This window comes from Rana temporaria, chromosome 3 (assembly GCF_905171775.1).
Source record: "Rana temporaria chromosome 3, aRanTem1.1, whole genome shotgun sequence".
NCBI classification, from domain to species: Eukaryota; Metazoa; Chordata; class Amphibia; order Anura; family Ranidae; genus Rana; species Rana temporaria.
The window spans coordinates 478,502,612-478,523,302 of record NC_053491.1 but is presented as its reverse complement, the minus strand read 5'-3'; the positions used below and the strand labels follow the sequence as shown (position 1 = coordinate 478,523,302).

General features: G+C 44.1%; 1 protein-coding gene across 1 annotated transcript in view; it reads right to left on the bottom strand.

Annotated features, from left to right (window-relative positions):
• Nucleotides 1-10,726: 10,726 nt before the first annotated feature.
• Nucleotides 10,727-20,691, bottom strand: part of LOC120930769 (olfactory receptor 5T2-like) — a 31,372-nt gene continuing 21,407 nt past the window's right edge. Inside the window, exon 2 of the mRNA XM_040341941.1 lies at nucleotides 10,727-11,825. Coding sequence (XP_040197875.1) covers nucleotides 10,836-11,825 — 990 coding nt within the window. The 3' untranslated portion in view covers nucleotides 10,727-10,835. The remainder of the gene's footprint in view (nucleotides 11,826-20,691) is intronic.

The window sequence follows — 20,691 nt, the reverse complement described above, 5'->3', positions numbered from 1 at the left end:
ACTGAGAAAAAAAATAGTTTTTTTTAAAAAAAGTTGGATATTTATTATAGCAAAAAATTTAAAATATTGTGTTTTTTTTTCAAAATTGTCGCTCTTTTTTTGTTTATAGCGCAAAAAAAAAAAAACGCAGAGGTGATCAAAAGAAAGCTCTATTTGTGGGGAAAAAAAGGATGTCAATTTTGTTTGGGAGGCACGTCGCACGACCGCGCAATTTTAATTTAAAGCGACACAGTGCTGAAAGCTGAAATTTCGTCTGGGCAGGAAGGGGGGTATATGTGCCCAGTAAGCAAGTGGTTAATAGGATTTCTGGTTTAGAAATTTTGAGTTCCAAAGTTTGCTGCTTTTATAAAAAGTTCAGCAGAATGCTAAATGATAAAGCGTTTCAGAAGTTCAGTCATCTCTAGTGATATATAGTACAGTTTGTCTTTTGCCGTGTACACACGATCAGAAATTCAGACAAAAAAAGTCCGATGTGAGCTTTTGGTCAGAAATTCCAACCCCGACCATGTGTATGCTCCATCGGATTTTTTCTGTCGGAATTTCCGCCAATAAAAGATTGAGAGCAGGTTCTTTATTAAATTCCTATCGGAAAATCCGCTTGTCTGTATGCAATTCCAACGTGCAAAAACCCATGCATGCTCAGAATCAGGCAGAAGAGCCGAACTGCCTATTGAACTTCATTGATCTTGGCTCGTCATACGTCTTGTCCGTCACCGTGTTCTTGATGGTCGGAATTTCCGTCAAGATTTGTGTGACTGGGTGTATGCAACACATGTTTGGGCCAACATTCCGTCAGAAAAAAATCCACGGTTTTCTCGACGGAATTTACGATCATGTGTATGCAGCATTTGGAATCCTGATGCTGGCAAATTTTGACAAAAAAGGGTCTTTGGTGGATTGTGAAGCATGTGAGGTGTGTATGGAGACAAGAGGTTACGTTTATATTAGGTAGAAAAGAGTGAATTGGCCGGTGCAAGAGAAGAGATTAACGGATCGCATAGCTATAGATCAATATCGCTCTTCCAAAACTTAACAAACTAAAAAAACAAAAAAGAGCAAAATAAAACAATGGCAATCTTATCCTCATTCCTTCTTTGCAGCTTGTAATTGTCACTGAAATTTGTTATTTAACCACTTAACCCCGGACCATATTGCTGGTCAAAGACCAGAGCACTTTTTGCGATTCAGCACTGCATCGCTTTAACTGACAATTGCGCGGTCGTGCGACGTGGCCCCCAAACAAAATTGGCGCCTTTTTTCCCCCCACAAATAGAGATTTCTTTTGGTGGTATTTGATCACCTCTGCGGTTTTTAGTTTTTGCGCTATAAACAAAAATAGAGCCACAATTTTGAATTATATTTTTTACTTTTTGCTATAATAAATATCCCCCAAAAATATATATACATATATAAAAAAAAAATCCTCAGTTTAGGCCGATACGTATTCTTCTACATATTTTTTTCGGTACTGCGACATTATGGCGGACACTTCGCACACTTTTGACACATTTTTGGGACCATTGGCATTTTTATAGCGATCAGTGCTATAAAAATGCATTGGATTACTATAAAAATGCCACTGGCAGTGAAGGCGATCGCGTGTGCCCGGCAGCGTGCACATGCCCCTCCAGCAGCGCGCACGTGCCCCTAGTGGCCTGCGCGAGAGCCGACGTATAGCTACGGGCTCTCGCGCAGGGGAGCCGACCTGCCACCGTATAACTGCGGCGGCTGGTCGGCAAGAAGGTAATGGAGCCCTACCCCCATAGGAGCTGCTGGTGAATATGGCTATCTCCCACCCTGTACAGCCAGGCACATCAATTTTCCACACACGCTGGAGTCAGGAATCAGTTCTTGCAGATTTGTTTTAGTATTTTATTAGCTAAGTTGAACTTGGATAGGAGGTAGGGTATTATGGGATGTCCACTTGATCAGCACAAAAATAATTCTTCAGGGACACAAACTATATACATACAATATATACACGTCCTCTTCTACCTCCAACATAGACTCAGTTAGATCCAGAGCAAGTGCCTTTTGAAGGCATTGGTTTCTGTGCAGAAGTGAGCCTGATTTTGCGCTTTCCAGCTTTAGTAAATAAACCCCATTGTGTACTTAAAAGTGGGGTATGCCTGTAATACCTCTTAAGGCACTGCCAGTCCACCTGGATGCACTTTCCCCTTTCACTAGCCTTCCTGGCTAAAACTCCACAGTCCTCCAAGACGGACACTGCATTCATCCCAGACTGCTTTCACCCAGTCCCTTTAGTCCCTCTCAGTCCTCTGACTGTAACACTCACCAGCCCTCCTGGGTGTCTTCCTCCCTGGATATTTGCCTGGCAGTGTTCTGCTGTCCTCTCCTTCATGCCTCATGGTCAGGATCCCCCTGTATGTTTTGAAGAGGGGTCGCTTCTGCGCCTAAGTCCAGGCCTGAGTTCACCCCTCCCCCCTAAGACTATGGGGTTATTTTCAAAGGCCTCAAACAGCCTATCATTCCCTCTTCATCTTCCACCCGAATTCCACTGCCCCAGCTGGGCTGACCCTGAGTATTTGAGGGGGCCTTCCCCCTGCCAACCCATCTGTTGGAGATTGGTCAGGGCCCTCATGAATACTCCAGGCAGCTCCTCCTCCACTTCCATTCTTATGGAATCTTCTTCTAGTTTCCAAAAGTAAAGGGAGGTGTCAGAGATGCTGCCTATGAGTCAAAGAGAGAAACAAAAAATATCCTAAAGCGCTGCAAGGGGCTGTAGGGTCATATAAAATTGGATGTGTCTGTGAAGTAAACAATTCATGGTTGAAAATGATTAAACTCAGTGCAGCGGACACAACACTGGAATAATGTAGAACAAACAAAAGGAACTGCAAGTAGCGCTCTATGAGAATGAGTAAGGCAAATCTTACTCATAGAGCACTGCTTATAGCTCCCTTTGCCTATGAGTCATAGCAGCCTATCTGAGCAACTTAAAGGGGTTGTAAAGGAAATAAATTGTTTTCATAATAAGCATCCTTTACCTGCAGACATTCCTCTTTTCACTTCCTCATTGTTCATTTTTGCTCAGAAGTTGCTCTATTTCTTCTCTGTTCTGTTCACTTCCTGCTTGTCTGATTTTACTGACCACCGTGACGGGAGGGTTTACTGCGGTGGTCAGTAACGTGCTCACCCCCTCCTGGGAACTACATCTGTGCGGCAGGATGCTCTCTACGTGTTAGAATTACTGGGTGAGCCGCAATTCATACTGGGAAATGTAGTTCTTACATGAACGAACGATGCAAACCAGGAAGTGAATGAGAGAACAGAAACTAGAATGCCAGAGGTGATATAGATGAAGGAATTTAATAGGTATTTACTCGCTTTTTAACAGAATAATTACACTATTCTGTCTACCTTGCAGACATTAATTTTAGGCAAAAAGAAAAAAATCCTTTACAACTCCTTTAACTCTGACCCAGAAAAACACACAGGCTTGGCTGCCAGCCAATCCCGAATTTACGTACACTGACACAAAAACTAACACTAGCACTCGAGCAACGCTAGGGAGTGCTACACTCAACCCCCCCCCCCCCCGATGTCAAGCCTGTCCCCATGGCTGGGAAAATTTTAAAAAATGGCTGCAAGGAGCTAGGACATCCCCAAAAATATACAGTTTTGGAAGGGGAAGAGAGAACAAACTGGGACAAGGCTATGTTACAAATAAATAGTAGTAAAAAAATACACAAGTTGGTTTTCTTTTAATATATACACCACATCCTATATACATCCTGGCTACATGTCCCTGCATTCCCTGCATATACAGAAAAGGTCAGAGGACCTCCCCCTCAAGGGAAGCCCTCTGCCCTCAGCAAGAACATATTGTCCATTAATAGCCGGGTGAGCAGCCGCCCACAATGACACCTGCAAAACAGGAAAACACAATATACAAAACCCTACTACTAATAACTGACTAACTGTACATAGGTCCTGTCAGCAGGGGGTTGTGATCCTACTGACAGAAAGAACAAATAGCAAGGTGCACACATATATGTTTGTTTTCTGCTGACAGAAAAATAAACAGGTTAAATGACAGTCCCCTTTTTTCCTTAAGAGTCCCTGGTGGGAGGGGTCTGCCAATCCATCTGTTGGGGATTGGTCAGGGCCCTCATGAATACTCCTGTTTTTTTCGTCCTCCCCCTCGACTCCCATTCTTCTGAAATCTTCTGCTAGTTTCCAAAAGTAGGGGGATGTAGGAGGAGGTCTCAGAGATGCCAGCCTCCTCGAGTCACACTGAATTTACCCCCCCTAACAAAAAAACTCTAGCCTTTAGAAATGCAAGGGATAGTAACCCCTGAACAGTGGGACAAGATCCTGCATCGAGGAGCTTTGGTCTCGATAGCTCCAGCGCAGAGACTGTCCCACTTGTTCCTATTGCACAGGGTATATCATACCCCCCAAAAAATGTTCAAACTAGGGTGGAGGCAAAACAATGAATGCCCAAGATGTGGAGGTAAAGGTGATTTCCTACATATGGTTTGGAGGTGCCCAAAGCTCTACAGTTATTGGGTGGAGATAACCGAGAGGATTAACAGGGTTTTTGGGTCTTCCCTCGACCCAGTGGCGCTTACCTGCCTGCTAGGATGCATGGAGGACAATCAAGTTCCACCTGGCAACCTGGAAGCAATATTAAGATGCCTATTTCAGGCACGCAAGATAATAGCTCAAAAATGGCAAGCACATGCCCCCCCGTCCGTAGAAAACTGGGTAGCGACCATTAACCTAACCATTTCCAGAGAGAGAGTGACCTTTACCAGACAAAGGAACTATGGGAAATTTGCAAGACTCTGGGGACCCTGGATGAGGGTTGTAGGAGATCCCTCATAGGGGGACCCAGCGGCGGAGCTGCCCCGGCCCATTGAGACTCAACACCTCCCCTGGCAACAAGGGATAAATACAATCCAACTGCCCAGCCGTTTCCAATGGGGAGACCCCTAGGGGGGGCCTGCTTAGAATGCTCCTTAGCCAGACCTTCCCCGTTAATGATTCATGGTGGCAGTGAGGTTATTGGTCTGACCCGCCCATTTCCTAGGCAAGGAAACAACGAGGGTGGCACGCTCCTTAGGATTGGGGTAGGGAGGGGGGGGAGGGAGACACAAGGGAATAGACACGGGGGGAACACTAGGAGGAAGGTAGTTTTTCTTGGGCTAAATGCAATTGTATACTCCCTTCTTATGGTACAAGTTTGTCGTTTTTTATATTATCTTACTTTGTAACAATGTTAACTGCACCTGTCAATTATTGAATTAAGAAAAGCAAATAAAAATCAATGATTGTAAAAGAAATGCAAGGGGGTGCTACATAAATATGAAAGAAAAAACAACAATCAATAACAACAGTTTATCTTTATTTATTTTTTTTAAGTGTATTTTGTGCGTGTACTCGAGAGAGGAGCCGGACTGCAGGAGTTGGGAGTAGGCAGGCCTCCCCCAGAGGCAATCTGCCACCTTTCTCCATGCCCCGGGTGGCAATGGTGGGTGTGTGAGGGGGTCCTCCCACACAGCCCGTCCTACCTGCTCCGCTTTGAAGCCCAACGGGGCAGAGGGACTCCCTATAAGGGAGTGAGAGGATCTAGCCCGCTCAACCAGCCCCGTTAGTCCTTCGCCTCTTTTTTAGAGACCGCGTGGTCAAAGTGCGTGCATGTTAACCCAATTTCGAGTGCGTGTAAGTGTGGTGTTTTTTTGTGGGAGGGGGGTGGCCGTACTAAGCGCAAGGCTTACCTCGCATAGCACACCCACTGGGAGCCGGGCTGAGACCACCAAACCAGGGCCGGCGCTAGGCATAGGCAAGTCAGGCGGCTGCCTAGAGCGCCAGGGAAGGGGAGGCGGCAAAATCCTGATTCCCAGCCACTCGCTGGGGATTCGGACCATTAAAATAACTCCCGGACCGGCGTTTTTAAAAACCATGCCTAATTGGCGCCAGCCGCTAGGCTATTGGGCGGTTGCGCCTGTGGAGACACTCACATCACCTTCACCACTCTATTGCACTTGCCAGCCCGTAGCAGCGGTAGTGAGATGAGGGGAGAGAGCATGGACAGCAGCTGGCAGTGGCCGGAAGTGCTGCATGATGGTAGAAAGTAGAAACGGTGGGTGAGATGGTGGCTGAAGGCTGAAGCCCTACATGCAAGTCCTGGCTTGCCGCCGCGATGTCCGATCCCCCGCCTCCACCCTCCTCCAGGTCGCTTGGGGATGTGTTGTGACCTGTGAGAAGAGGAGGGACGAGCAGCAGCGCAGTTCTCCTTCAGAAAAGCCTTAGTGGACGCACAGGTAGGAGGACGCTCAGTCAGTCAGTAAGTCACAAGAAATAAAAAAATTTACTCTGCTGTCATGGTTACAGTGCACTGTGTACAGAGGGGAAACTGGTTTGTGTGTGTGTGTGTGGGGGGGAACAGATGTGTGTGTGTGTGGGGGGGGGGGGACAGATGTGTGTGTGTGTGGGGGGGGGGACAGATGTGTGTGTGGGGGGGGGGGCAGATGTGGGGGGGGACAGATGTGTGTGTGTGTGGGGGGGGACAGATGTGTGTGTGTGTGTGGGGGGATAGATGTGTGTGTGGGGGGGACAGATGTGTGTGTGGGGGGACAGATGTGTGTGTGTGTGTAGGGGGGGGACAGATGTGTGTGGGGGGGAAAGATGTGTGTGGGGGGGGGACAGATGTGTGTGTGTGTGTGTGGGGACAGATGTGTGTGTGGGGGGGGGACAGATGTGTGTGTGTGTGTGGGGGGGGACAGATGTGTGTGTGTGTGTGGGGGACAGATGTGTGTGTGTGTTAGGGGGGTTACAGAGAGGAACTGATTGGGTGGGGGAAGGAACAGATGTGCAGGGGGTACATATAGGAACTGTGTGTGTGTGTGTGTGGGGGGGGGTTTAAGGGGAAGAAAGGTGGGGGGTGCAGAGGGGAACATGTGTTCAGGGGGGGGGGGGCGCCAACATGAGGCTTCGCCTAGGGTGTCAAAAATCCTTGCACCAGCCCTGCACCAAACTCAATTCACATGTAGCTGAGACCGGGATCCGAACCCCTAGCTGCAGAGGTGAATGGCTTATCAGCGCAGCTCCCAACAACAACAGTTTATCTAAAGCCTATTTTAATGTACCAGGCACTGGAAGGTGAGTTCAAATATGTAATAAAAACTGAAACAAAAAAGATGCTGGCACACATGAGATGGGCAGAGCAAGTGCTGAACGCTTTCTTTCGTCCCTCAGAAGATTTTATACGTAATATGGTGGTAAAAATAAAAACATAAGAGACCAGGATTGTTGACAGTGAGTAAAAACAATAACAACCAACAACGAAAATAGTTAACATGTTGCAAAGAAGTGTTTTGGAGCAAGACAACCGAAGTATGGGAGAAACGTCACAGATAAATGGTCTATAAGATTGGAACCACAGAACCGTAGACTGAACAAACAGCTGGCCAGCACAACTAACTGAAAGAAGCCGTTAGAGAATGAGAGACCGACAAGAGAGAAACATTTGCTTTTGGTCATGATGGAAGCATAGTGAAGAGGGAGGCAAATAGCAGCGTAGCGGTCAGACGACATACTGGAGAGTAGGAAAACCTCAGTTCCTGCTAGGCCAGCAAAAAAATTAAAATTGGACGGCACAACCATTAAACGATATAGTCTTCCTGAGGGATGTAAGGTCAGACAACATTTTTGGAGTGATAGCTATAGAGTAGAAAAGGGCAACTGCTGAGAGGCAACTCAAGAATCAATACATTGGAGTGTGAAGGTTGAAGGCAACAAGGACAAGAATAATTATGCCAATGTTTCCGAGTATGGTCACAAGGTACACCATCAAAAAAAAGCAAAGGGGAGATTAATTCATTTATCATTATTGATTAGTCCAGAAAATACAAATCCTGTCCCCTGTGTATGGTTTTCCATAAGCATTGAGCTCTTTCTAGATAAGAAATTGACCTACGTTTTTAGGAATCTTATGCCGAGAGAAATGTGAAGACTGTTACAGCTGATCTCCTTCGGAAAAAAAAAAATCATCTTGTTGACTCTATCTTCATTAACGTTTAGGTCAGCAACAACGGAAAAACATAAAAGCTAGAAAGAGCTTTTGTTCAACATACAGTATATGTTTCATGCCAGGAAGCATTGAAAACATTGGATCCTCATGATAACCAGACAACTATAATTTTCAGAAGAGAAGGAGAACAATCTTAGCCATGTTATTTCTTTCACTCCAGTGGCAATGCCTACTAGGAATGAGCCGAACACCACCTCGTTCGGTTCGCACCAGAACCTGCGAACAGACCAAAGGTTTGTGTGAACTTTAGAACCCTGTTAAAGTCTATGGGACTCGAACGTTTGAAATCTAAAGTGCTAATTTTAAAGGCTAATATGCAAGTTGTTGTCCTAAAAAGTGTATGGGGACCTGGGTCCTGCCCCAGGGGACATGTATCAATGCAAAAAAAGTTTTAAAAACGGACGTTTTTTCGTGAGCAGTGATTTTAATAATGCTTAAAGTGAAACAATAAAATTTAAATATTCCTTTAAAATTCGTACCTAGGGGGGTGTGTATAGTATGCCTGTGAAGCAGCACATGTTTCCTGTGCTTAGAACTGTCCCTGCACAAAATGTAAATTCTAAAGGAAAAAAGTCATTTAAAACCACTCGTGGCTATAATGAATTGTCGGCTCCCGGCAATACAGAGAAAAGTCACTCATAAAAAAAATCATAATGTGTGGGGGTCCCCCCAAATTCAATTACCAGGCCCTTCAGGTCTGGTATGGAAATTAAGGGAAACCCTGCGTCAAATAAAAAAAAATGATTTGGGGTTCCCCCCTGGCCTCCCACCGCTGGGGTGGCGCGCACCGCCGGTGGCACAGGCGCATGCCTACCGCGTCACTCAGGTGCCTATGCGCGTGCCTGGTGGCCGCGATGTCTGCCAGGCACACGTGAACGGCAGTCACAGAGATCCACATCCTGTTAGGGAGAGAGGAGACAGATGGTGTGTCCCTTATACATAGGGACAACCATCGGTCACCTCCCCCAGTCAGTCCCCTCCCCCCACAGTAAGAATCACCTAGCAGGGAACCATTTTTAACCCCTTGATTGCCCCCTTGTGTTAACCCCTTCCTTGCCAGTCACATTTATACAGTAATCAGTGCATATTTATAGCATCGTTCGCTGTATAAATGTCAATGGTCCCAAAAATGTGTCAAAAGTGTCCGATGTGTCCGCCGTGATATCGCAGTCCTGACAAAAATCGCTGATCGCCCCCATTACTGGTTAAAAAAAAAATGCCATAAAACTATCCCCTATTTTGTAGGCGCTATAATGTTTGTGCAAACCAATCACTATACGCTTATTGCGATTTTTTTTTACCAAAAATATGTAGAAGAATACGTATCGGACTAAACTGAGAAAAAAATATTTTTTCTTTAAATGGGATATTTATTATAGCAAAAAGTAAAAAATTATGGGCCAGATTCACAGCAGAAATACGCCGGCGTATCTACTGATACGCCGGCGTATTTTCAAATTTGCCGCGTCGTATCTTGATTTGGAATCCTCAAACCAAGATACGACGGCTTTTTGCATAGATCCGACAGGCGTACGGCTTCGTACGCCTTCGGATCGTAGGTGTAATTATCCGGCGGCCGCTGGGTGGAGTTTGCGTCGTTTTCCTGCGTCGGGTATGCAAATTAGCTGTTTCCGGCGATCCACGAAGGTACGCGCGTTCGTCGCATTCTCTTACGTCGTCGCTAGTCGGCTTTTCCCGTCGTAAAGTTACGAGTCCTATTTAGATGGTGTAAAATTAGACCATCCATGTTAAAGTATGGCCGTCGTTCCCGCTTCGAATTAAATTTTTTTTTTTTTTTGCGTAAGACGTCCGGGAATACGAAAGGACGTAATGCACGTCGTCGTTCAAAAAACACGTCGAGACGCCGTAATTTCGCTCAAAGCACGGTGGAAAATTTTCACACGGAGCAGGCGGACGGCTTTACGTTACACTGCCGTAAGTTTAAACGCAAGTGCTTGGTGAATCAGGCACTTGCGCTGAAAAGTTGTGTGGCGGTGTAACTTAAATGAGTTACGTTACGCCGCAGCGCAGGTACATGAATCTGGCCTATTGTGTTTTTTTTTCAAAATCGTCGCTCTATTTTTGTTTATAGCGCAACAAATAAAAACTGCAGAGATGATCAAATACCACTAAAAGAAAGCTCTATTTGTGGGGAAAAAAGGACGTCACTTTTGTTTGGGAGCCACGTCGCACGACCGTGCAATTGTCATTCAAAGCATGACAGTGCCGAAAGCTAAAATTTCGCCTGGGCAGGAAGGGGGTATATGTGCCCAGTAAGCAAGTGGTTAATAAAGTTTTCGAAAATAGGGTGGGAGCTGAAACTGTCGTGAATCACTACGGACATTTTGTTGCCAAACTGAACAATAAAAGGTTACCATTTCCTGTGCCATTTACTCACCTCTCCTGTATTCACACCCATCTGATGTTAGAGATCTGTTCATGGGATTCCAGAATATTTTTTTAATATATCATTTTAGCATGGGATCAATTCTCATCCATCCCAGAGCATATAATTAATTTTCATCAACTAACAAGGCTGCTAATAACTGGTTTCTTGTGGATTTATTTATTGTGGTATTGAGGACTTCAACCTTTAGTTTGTGTTTCATGTGTTGTTAACCGCACAATTATGAGCAGTGTAAGAAATTATTATTAAAGTGCTAAAGGTATGCCCACCCCTAAACTTTTCATAGATACATAGATGACATAGAAAGTTCAAATAGAAGACTGATGACAGAAAAGGGCCAAATGGCCAATTAAAGTACAACAAAAGGCATTATTTTTTGAGTTTTGGATAAAGTGGGAAAACATGTAAAATATTAAGCTTTGCTTGCATGATGGCCTTTTTCACCTCTTTGTTCCTCAAGCTGTAGATTAGAGGGTTCAACATTTGGGTCATTACTGAATAAAAGACAGAGGCCACTTTGTTTTTATTGTCCCAGGCACTGGAAGGTGAGTTCAAATAAGTAATAAAAACTGAAACAAAGAAGACGCAGGCGCACATGAAATGAGAAGAGCAAGTGCTGAACGCTTTCTTTCGTCCCTCAGAAGATTTTATACGTAATATGGTGGTAAAGATAAAAACATAAGAGACCAGGATTGTTGACAGTGAATAAAAACAATAACAACCAACAATGACAATAGTTAACATGTTGCAAAGAAGTGTTTTGGAGCAAGACAACCGGAGTATGGGGGGGACGTCACAGTAGAAATGGTCTATAATATTCGAACCACAGTAATGGAGATTGAATAAACAGCTGGTCTGTACAACTGACTGGAGGAAGCCCATGAAAAAGGAGAAACCGACAAGATATAAACATTTGCTTTTGGTCATGATGGAAACATAGTGAAGAGGGTGGCAGATAGCAGTGTAGCGGTCATACGACATACTGGAGAGCAGGATAACCTCAGTTCCTGCTAGGCCAGCAAAAAACAAAAATTGCATGGCACAACCATTAAACGATATGGTCTTCCTGAGGGTTGAAAGGTCAGACAACAATTTAGGAGTGATAGATGTAGAGTAGATAAGGTCAACTGCTGAGAGGCTACTCAAGAAGTAATACATTGGAGTGTGAAGGTTGGAGGCAACAAAGACAAGAATAATTATGCCAATGTTTCCGATTATGGTCACAAGGTACACCATCAAAAAAAAAGCGAAGAGGAACGGGATTAATTTATCACTATTGGTTAGCCCAGAAAATACAAACACTGTCACCTGTGTGTTGTTTTCCATAGTCATTGAGCTCTTACTAGATAAGAAATGGACCTACATTTTGGATAATATGAGCATGGATTTTTTTAAAGGAATCTTATGCTGAAAGAAATATGTAGATTGTTATAGCTGAACTCCTTCTACAAAAAAAAAAGAATCATCTTGTTGACTCTAGCTTCATTATCTTTTTGGTCAGCAACCAAGGACAAGCATGCAGCAAGCAAAGTTAGAAAGAGCTTTATTCTACATACAGTCAGGGGCGGACTGACAACTCATGGGGAGCCCGGGCAATAGGAGATTATGGGCCCCCTGGGCAATAGGAGATTATGGGGCCCCCAGGCAATAGATTATGGGGCCACACAGTATACACACACATCCAGTATACATACACAGTATACACACACAGACACACAATATACACACAGTATACACACACAGAATACATACACACAGAATACGCATACACACACTGAAAAGGTACTGGAGAGGCGGGCAGCTATAATCTTTTTTTTTTTTTAAAACACAGTTTTTTACATACTGTCCCAGGTTTTACTGAGGCTGGCAACCCTGATGAGGCCCCCTAGTGGCATGGGTCCCTCGGGCAGTGCCCGAGAGCCTGAATGGTCAGTCCGCCCCCGCATACAGTATATGTTCCATGCCAGGAAGTATTAAAGACATTGGATCCTCATGGTAACCAGAAAACTATCATTTTCAGAAGAGAAGGAGAAAAATGTTAGCCATGTTATTTCTTTCAGTAACGGCTCTTTCATACCAGTGGCAGTGCCTAACATTTTCTGGAAAGCTGAGCTAGATGTCTTTTCAGTTGGGTGGTATTGCAATGGCAGACACTCATTTAGGACAGTGGATTTCAGACCCCTTGATAAAATTTCCCAAGTTGTGGGGACCCCTAACAGTAAAAAAAATTCTGTAGCATGGGTTGTTAGCACCCAAGGCAAGTAATTTGTGCCCCTGACACACAGACATTTAGCGCTACCTGAGTCCTTTAAATGGCAACTATAATCACAGGTAGTGTTACTCACTGTGTCTCCAGCTTCACTGTGTTTTCAACTTTGTGGTGTCTCGTAGTTGTGACACTTATGCCGAAATCAGGAGATAGGTTCTCTTCCAGCCCCTCCCACTTCACATTCCTCACCAGTCAGCTGTCCTCTAGTCTTTGCCCCCCAACCATGTCGTAAATTGAATTGGCGCCTGCGAAGAGGCTGAGTGGACGGCTGCGGGCTCTAGGAACAGCCCAGCTGGGTGGCTGCAAAAAGGCTGGGAGAGCTTCAGGACCAGCCCAGGATTCGGTGACCCCTGGCAAATCATAATTCGACCCCCAGGTTGAGAACCACTGATTTAGGAGGTAATTCTGGCACCTCCTGAATGTCTGTCTTTTTAATTCTCAATTATTTTGTATTAAAAAATTGCACCATTGTTGTTTTATGTGTAGTTGTTTTTGTTATTTATGTATATGAAATGTTGAATCTATTTTAAATGTGAAAATGTATTTTGTATGCTTACTGGCAATGAAATGTAAAATATATCTGTGTTTTAAAAAATTGAATAAAAACAAATAAAAAACAAAATTGCACCAGACCACGAACCAAGCTTTTTGACTCCTGGTTGCAGTGAGCTCCCATTGACTTCCCATTGATCTCATTGACTATCAAACTCTGTAGGCCAATGTAAAATTACTATGGGTGCAAAGTAAAGCATCGTGGCCATGGCATGTTTACTGCCCTGTTCGGCTATATCGTTAGAATTTAGGTGGACGGCCCTGGAGGTGCTAAGACCTCTGCTCAGCCACCTGTTTTTAATTGCTTCCTGGCCACCTGTGTGAAACAGCCCTAAAGGTTTTCTTTCTGTATATTGCCATTACTACAGCTTTTTTTTTTTTTGAAGAAACATTTGAAGTTTAGTGACTTCAGTGCAATTTGAAACAATTATATATATATTATATTTATAAAGCAGCAAATGTGACATTCACCAAATATTCATTGCTGGTGTATCCTCCTGGTGTATATGTTTTACATTTTAATACTTGGTAAATGTTGCACGCCATGCTTTATAAATTTACCCCTTAATTTCACTCATTGAGCTTCTTAGGCAAAATTTACTTTTTTTTTATTATTATTATTTAGAAGGAGTTTTTTTGCATTTTGGGTAGTTTAGTGTATTTTATTTTCTGTTCTTTACTCTTAGTTTTTTTTTTCTTTTTGTTAAGAGCTTTAAATGCTTGGTAAATGTCACATTCCATGCTTAATAAATCTGGCCATTTATGTCACTTATTGAGGTACTTATGCAAAATGTACTTTATTTATTTATTTATTTTTATTTGGAATGGTTTTTTTTGCCTTTTTTTTGGTGATTTAGCTTATTTAATTTTCTGTTCTTACATTTTTTCATTTCATTTTTTTTTACTCTCAGTTTTTTTCTTTTTGTTTAAAACTTTACATTGCAGTGCTTGGTAAATATCATAGTCCATGCTTTATAAATTTACCACCTAACTTAACTTTTTATTTAGAATGTTTTTTTTTGCATTTTGGGTAGTTTTGTTTATTTTATTTTCTGATCTTCATTTTTTGTCAGTTTTTTCTTTTTGTCAAAGGATGAAAAATTATAAGACTAATGAGGAGCACTTTTTGGCACAAGCACAGTCCAGGATACTTTGAAGTAGCATCCATAACCCTCAGCATCCATTTAAAAACCCAGTGGATCTTTAAAAACATCACAAAGCTTGTTGCATTACCTCCCAGAAATAAGACGATAGTACAGTATAAGCATTGTACCCATTTTTCTCTTGAATGTTACCCGACAAAGTATGTAAACGTCATTATTTTGTTTTGCTATCAATCTTTCAATAAAAGCGTTTGTATTACAAAAAAAACACATCACAAAGCTACCTAATTTCATTTTCCCAATTAACTTGTTGTTGTATTTGGCCCAAATGATGACATTTTAGTGAAATGGGAAAAGGGATTTGCTTTTCACATGATTGGATAAGTTAATTGAATATTTTAATTTTTTTTTGAATGTGAACATGCTCAGCTCCTTTAATAAGTCGTCCTAATCTATTAACATGTATTTAGTTTAATCAGATTTTATTGGGTATTTTTATATTTACACAAGTTCCACTCAAAGCACATAAATAGCTTAATCACATATATCTATTCTAAGATTAGATTATTCCTAGTACATAGCTTGAAGTCTTCCTCTATAATTAGTGACAGCTAGACGAGGAAAAGGAAATAAAGAGACTAACAAGCAAATAGGAATATCACAATCCAAAATAATAATTATTTTTGCCTAATCTTCCATAATAATTTCTTTGTGTTGTCGAGTGTTCCTAATAGGCATCTGCACAAAAACAAAAACAAGACAGAAAAAGGAAGAAATAAAAAAAAAATAGACCTAAACAAACATACACATTCCTCTGAGAAGTGCCCTCCCAACCATCAACCACACCATGCCACATCTACCAAGCCCAATCAAGTCTGAGTCTTACTCAATTTCACAAATATGATTTCAATGTACTAATATGTAAAATAAAAAAATAAATAAAAAAATACATATCGAAAATTACTTTCAGGTAAATGCTTCAGTTATAAAAGAAAATATATGCTTCCTAAAAATTCACTGTAATTGCCCTTTAATAACATTTTGAAAGTTATAGTGGGAGCTGAAACTGGTGAATCATAATGGACATTTTTTTGCCAAACTGAACAATAAATGGACTATGTCTGGTTACCATTTTCTGTGCCATTTCCTCACCTCTCCTGTATTCACACCCGTCTGATGTTAGAGATCTGTTCATGGAAATCCAGAATATATTTATAATATATCATTTTAGCTTGGGAGCAATTCTCATCCACCCCAGAGCATATCATTAATTTTCATCAACAAACAAGGCCGATAATAACTGGTTTCTTGTGGATTCATTTATTGTGGCATTGAGGAATTCAATCTTTAGTTTTTGTTTCATGTGTTAACCCCACAATTATGAGCAGTGTGAGAAATTATTCTTAAAGTGCTAAAGGTATACACAACCCCAAACTTTTCATAGATACATAGATGACATAGAAATATCACATAGAAGACTGAGGCCGCGTACACACGGTCGTTCCAAACCGATTAGAATGGTCCGACGGGCCATTTCCATCTGTTCACCGCTGAAGTGGCCCGATGATCTGATGTGTGTACACACCATCGTTCCAAAAAACGATCGGGTCAGAACGCGGTGACGTCAAACACACGACGTGCTGAATAAAACTAAGTTCAATGCTTCCAAGCATGCGTCGACTTGATTCTGAGCATGCGTGGATTTTTAACCGATGGTCGTGCCTACTGACGATCGTTTTTTTTCCTATCGGTTAGGTATCCATCGGTTAAATTTAAAACAAGATTGCTTTTTTTAAACCTATGGATAAATAACCGATGGGGCCCACACACGATCGGTTTGGTCCGATGAAAACGCTCCATCAGACCGTTCTCATCGGTTTGACCGATCGTGTGTACGCGGCATTAGGCAAAATGTACTTGTTTTATTTATTTTTTAATTTAGAAGGTGATTTTTGCATTTTGGGTAGTTTAGTGTATTTTATTTTCTGTTCTAACGTTTCTTTACTCTAATTTTTTTTTCTTTTTATTAAGAGCTTTAAATGTCGATGCTTGGTAAATGTCACATCCCATGCTTTATAAATCTGCCCCTTTATGTCACTTATTGAGGTACTTATGCAAAATGTACTTTATTTTTTTTCATTTGGAAGGGGTTTTTTGCATTTTGGGTAATTTAGCTTCATAAATTTTCTGTTCTTACATTTTTTCATTTCATTTTTTTTACTCTCAGTTTTTTTCTTTTTGTTTAAAACTTTACATTGTAGTGCTTCGTAAATGTCATAGTCCATGCTTTGAAAATTTGCCACCTAACTTAACTTTTTATTTAGAAGGGTTTTTTTGCATTTTGGGTAGTTTTGTTTATTTTATTTTCTGATCTTCATTTTTTTATTTCATTTTTTTCATTGTCAGTTTTTTCTTTTTGCCAAAGGATGAAAAATGATGAGACTAATGAGGAGCACTTTTTCCTGACGCATTCATGGCAGCACACACTGGGTTGTGACTCCGCCCCCACAACCTGACAGGATTGGTTACCTATAAATTTGAAGAGGGAACACCCCGCACCATTCTCTTTTTTATCCTCACCTGACATGACTGGACGCAAGAAGATTTGCCTCTTACCGCAATCGCCACAGCAGGTTCAGCCTCTCCTGTTTGGAAGTCCCTCCTGTACAGTCTCTAATAGAGCTATATGGTGGGAACCCCGCTCTGGTGGTCTCAGGGGTTTGTTCAAGGTCTCATCCTGGCAGTTTATCCTGGCTTTCTTACAAGCTTTAAATAAGCTTAATATTGGCATGGCTCCTCTTTTTTGGCTACCTTTTGCTCCTCTACTTGCTCCCTCCAGAAGTTGATGTTTGGGCTCTATTCCCATTAATATTTTTTCTTATCCTCTGCTAGTTTTTGCCCAGTAGCTTACCGGGCTTTGCTGGGCTTTGCTGTCCCTCTCGCCGCCGTCTCCTGGTCGCTCTGCGCATGCGCGCAGCAGGCTGATGGCGTCGGCGGTTCCCTTCGCCCTCATCCAAGATGGCGGTGGTCGGCGCGGGACGCTACTGCGCATGCGCGGCCGCGTCATCAGCGCGGCGACTACGGCGCCGGTTTTAAATAAGGGAAAATTTGTCTTTTCTCCTTCTAGGCTGCTGCTCTGCATGAAAACTTCGGGAAAAGCTCTCCAGGTACTTGGGGGCTTCATTCCTTCCAGACCCTTTTGCTCCTATCTCCCTCTCCTTATTCTAACATCTCCTTTGCTTTTTTCAGACACCTGCTGCTGTCCCTGCATCCTTTTCATGGAGCCCACTGCCCTAGCAGACCACCACCAGCAAACAAGGTAAGGAGGCCGTCCAAGGTGGTAAGTAGTGAAGAGACAAAAGAGCGCCGGCCACTAACACTGCATTGTCTTTGCAGTCCCATCAGGCCTAGAGATGCAAGCCCACGGCAAAGAAGGATATCCAGCCGTGCATCTAGCAAGCGCTCACGCAGAAGTCGGTCAAGATCACCCTCCCGTCACTATCGGTCAAGGCATAGCCGATCACACCGCAGCCACTCCCGTCGAAGCCGGTCTCACCGCAGACGGTCACCCTCAGTTCACCGCGAGCATTTTCATACCCGTCCTGCAGCAAACGCTTGCTGGGTGTGCGGTGCTACTGCATTGCCAGGAAAACTAGCCTGTCGCACTTGTTTTGTCGAGGCGACCAGAGAAAAGGAGGCGGACACCAGAGTGGCTTCGGAACTCATAAGAGAGTCAGTACGAGAATCTATCCTGGAGACCTCAGCCCTGCCTAGTAGTCCTATTCCGGGTCCTTCATCTGCTCACGGCTCATATGTCCAATTAGCAGAGACCCACTCTGACTACGGAGAACGTGAGCCAACATCGGGGTTTGATTTCGGCTTAGTTGAGCCTTTTGCCCGCTCCGTTAAAGAGGCCATTGGCTGGGAAGAAACCATAGAAGAACCTCAAAAGGTTGGGAAATACTTCCCTGAGTTAAGAAGAGATCCCGAGCTATTTCCATTTATTGAAGAACTGGAGGATCTCATTAAGGATGAATGGGAAAAACCGGACAAGCGGCCTAGCCTGTCCAACAAGCTGGAAAAACTGTATCCTCTAAAGGAGTCCAAGGTCACCTCCTTCATGAATGCTCCTATTGTGGATTCGTCCCTGATGCTACTCGCTAGGCATGCACCTTGCCGATAGAAGATGCGGTCACCTTCCGTGATGTCCTCGATCGTAAGATCGACTTAGAGTTGAAAAAAGCTTACTCCTCGGCGGGGGGGCCTGCAGACCAGCTATTACCACAGCGGCTGTGGCTAAGGCCATCTCTGCATGGGCGGCCAATGCGGAGAAAGCCCTCCTAGAAGGGACTGACCAGAATGAAGTAATCTCCTCCCTACAAGAGATCAGGCTAGCAGGCGACTTCATGGCAGGGGCCTCAGTGGACATTATTCGCTCCGCCGCTAGATCTATGCTAGCCTCTGTAATGGCCCGCAGGGCCTTATGGCTGAAACCCTGGGTCGCTGACTCTGCTTCTAAATCTAATTGGTGTAAGATACCTTATGACGGCACGAACCTGTTCGGTGCGAAACTGGACTCAGCAATTTCTAAGGTCACTGGGGGAAAGTCTGGACTTATTCCCTCCGACAGAAAACCCAAGCCTCAGAAGGGCACTGCCTTCAGGCGCAATCTGCCGGACAGGTACAGGGAGGCTAGATCATATCGCCCGGGCAAGGAATTCAGAAGGGATTGGAAGTCGACTCGTCCTTCTTTTATGAGGTTCCAGAAATCCAAGGCCATCACCGCCGGAGACCAGCAGAAGTCCTTTTGAAGGCTCGCCTGCCCACCCAGCTCAGGTGGGCGCCAGGCTCAGGAGTTTTGCACGGATTTGGGCAGAGCACATAAGGGACCCGTGGACACTCTCCACGGTCAGATATGGCCACAAATGGAATTTTATGGGGGCATTACCAGGAAGTTTCTTCCAACCTACCAAAGTACCTTCTTCCCCGGACAAGAGGAAGCTGCTTCTTCAGTACGTCTCGGAGTTAATTCAGAAGGGGGCAGTCATAGAGGTTCCTCCGCACCTAAGGGGCAGGGGATTTTATTCCCCTTTTTTCTTGGTGCGAAAGAAATCGGGGGATCTTCGGCCCGTTCTGGACCTCAAACGGCTCAACGAAAGAATCAGAATAGAGGCTTTCAAGATGGAAAGCCTCCAGTCCATTCTTCTGGCAGTGAACCTGGGAGACTGGATGCTGTCCGTAGATTTGTCGGACGCCTATCTCCATGTGCCAATCCATCCAGCTTTTCAGAAATTTCTCAGTTTTTCCATCAACAAGTGTCACTTCCAGTTCCGATGCCTACCATTCGGCATCTCTTCGGCACCCAGGACGTTCACGAAGGTTCTCCTTCCCCTCATAGCACTCCTCAGGGAAAAGGGGTTACGGGTGCACCACTACCTAGACGATATTCTCCTTTTGGCAGAAGATCGGGAGACTCTGCTCCTCCAGCGGGAGACCCTAAAATCGACCCTCCAGAACTTTGGCTGGTTGATCAACTGGCGGAAGAGCAGCCTGCAGCCTTCCCAGGTTATGATATTTCTGGGGGCAGAACTGGATACCAAGCGGAACAGGGTACAGCTCCCGTTAGAGAAGGTAGAACCTTTAGTGTGGAAAGTACGAAATCTATTGTCCTCCAGACGTCCGTCAGCCAGAACCTGCCTGAGCATGCTGGGCTCCATGTCATCAACCATACCTATGGTGCCATGGTCCCAGTGGCATATGAGAACTTTGCAGAACGCATTCCTCAAACAATGGAACGGGATCTCAATGTTCCAGTCCATCCGTATCCCCGACTGGGTGAAGCACTCGCTTTGGTGGTGGACTCACCCCCCCAACCTCAGAAGATTCAGGCCTATAGCCCCTCCAAGTCCGGAGATAGTGACATCAGATGCCAGTCAGAGAGGTTGGGGGGCTCATTATCGGGACCATGCGGTCCAGGGCCAGTGGCACTTTCCAGCTCAGGGTGTAGTCTCCAACGTATTGGAGCTACGAGCAGCCTTTCAAGCCCTCTTAGCCTTCACACCCCTACTACAAGGGAAGAGTTTCCTTCTCCGGATAGACAACAAGGTCGCGGTAGCCTACATTCGGAGACAGGGTGGTACCCGGAGTCGCACGCTGTTGGAGGAAGTTCGTCCCATAGTGGAGTGGGCCCAGGTACACCTTCTGGACCTGAATGCAGTATATGTCCCGGCGGCACAGAACGCTAGCCGATTATCTGAGCCGGGAATCGCTCTCGAACAACGAGTGGTCTCTGAACCACCGG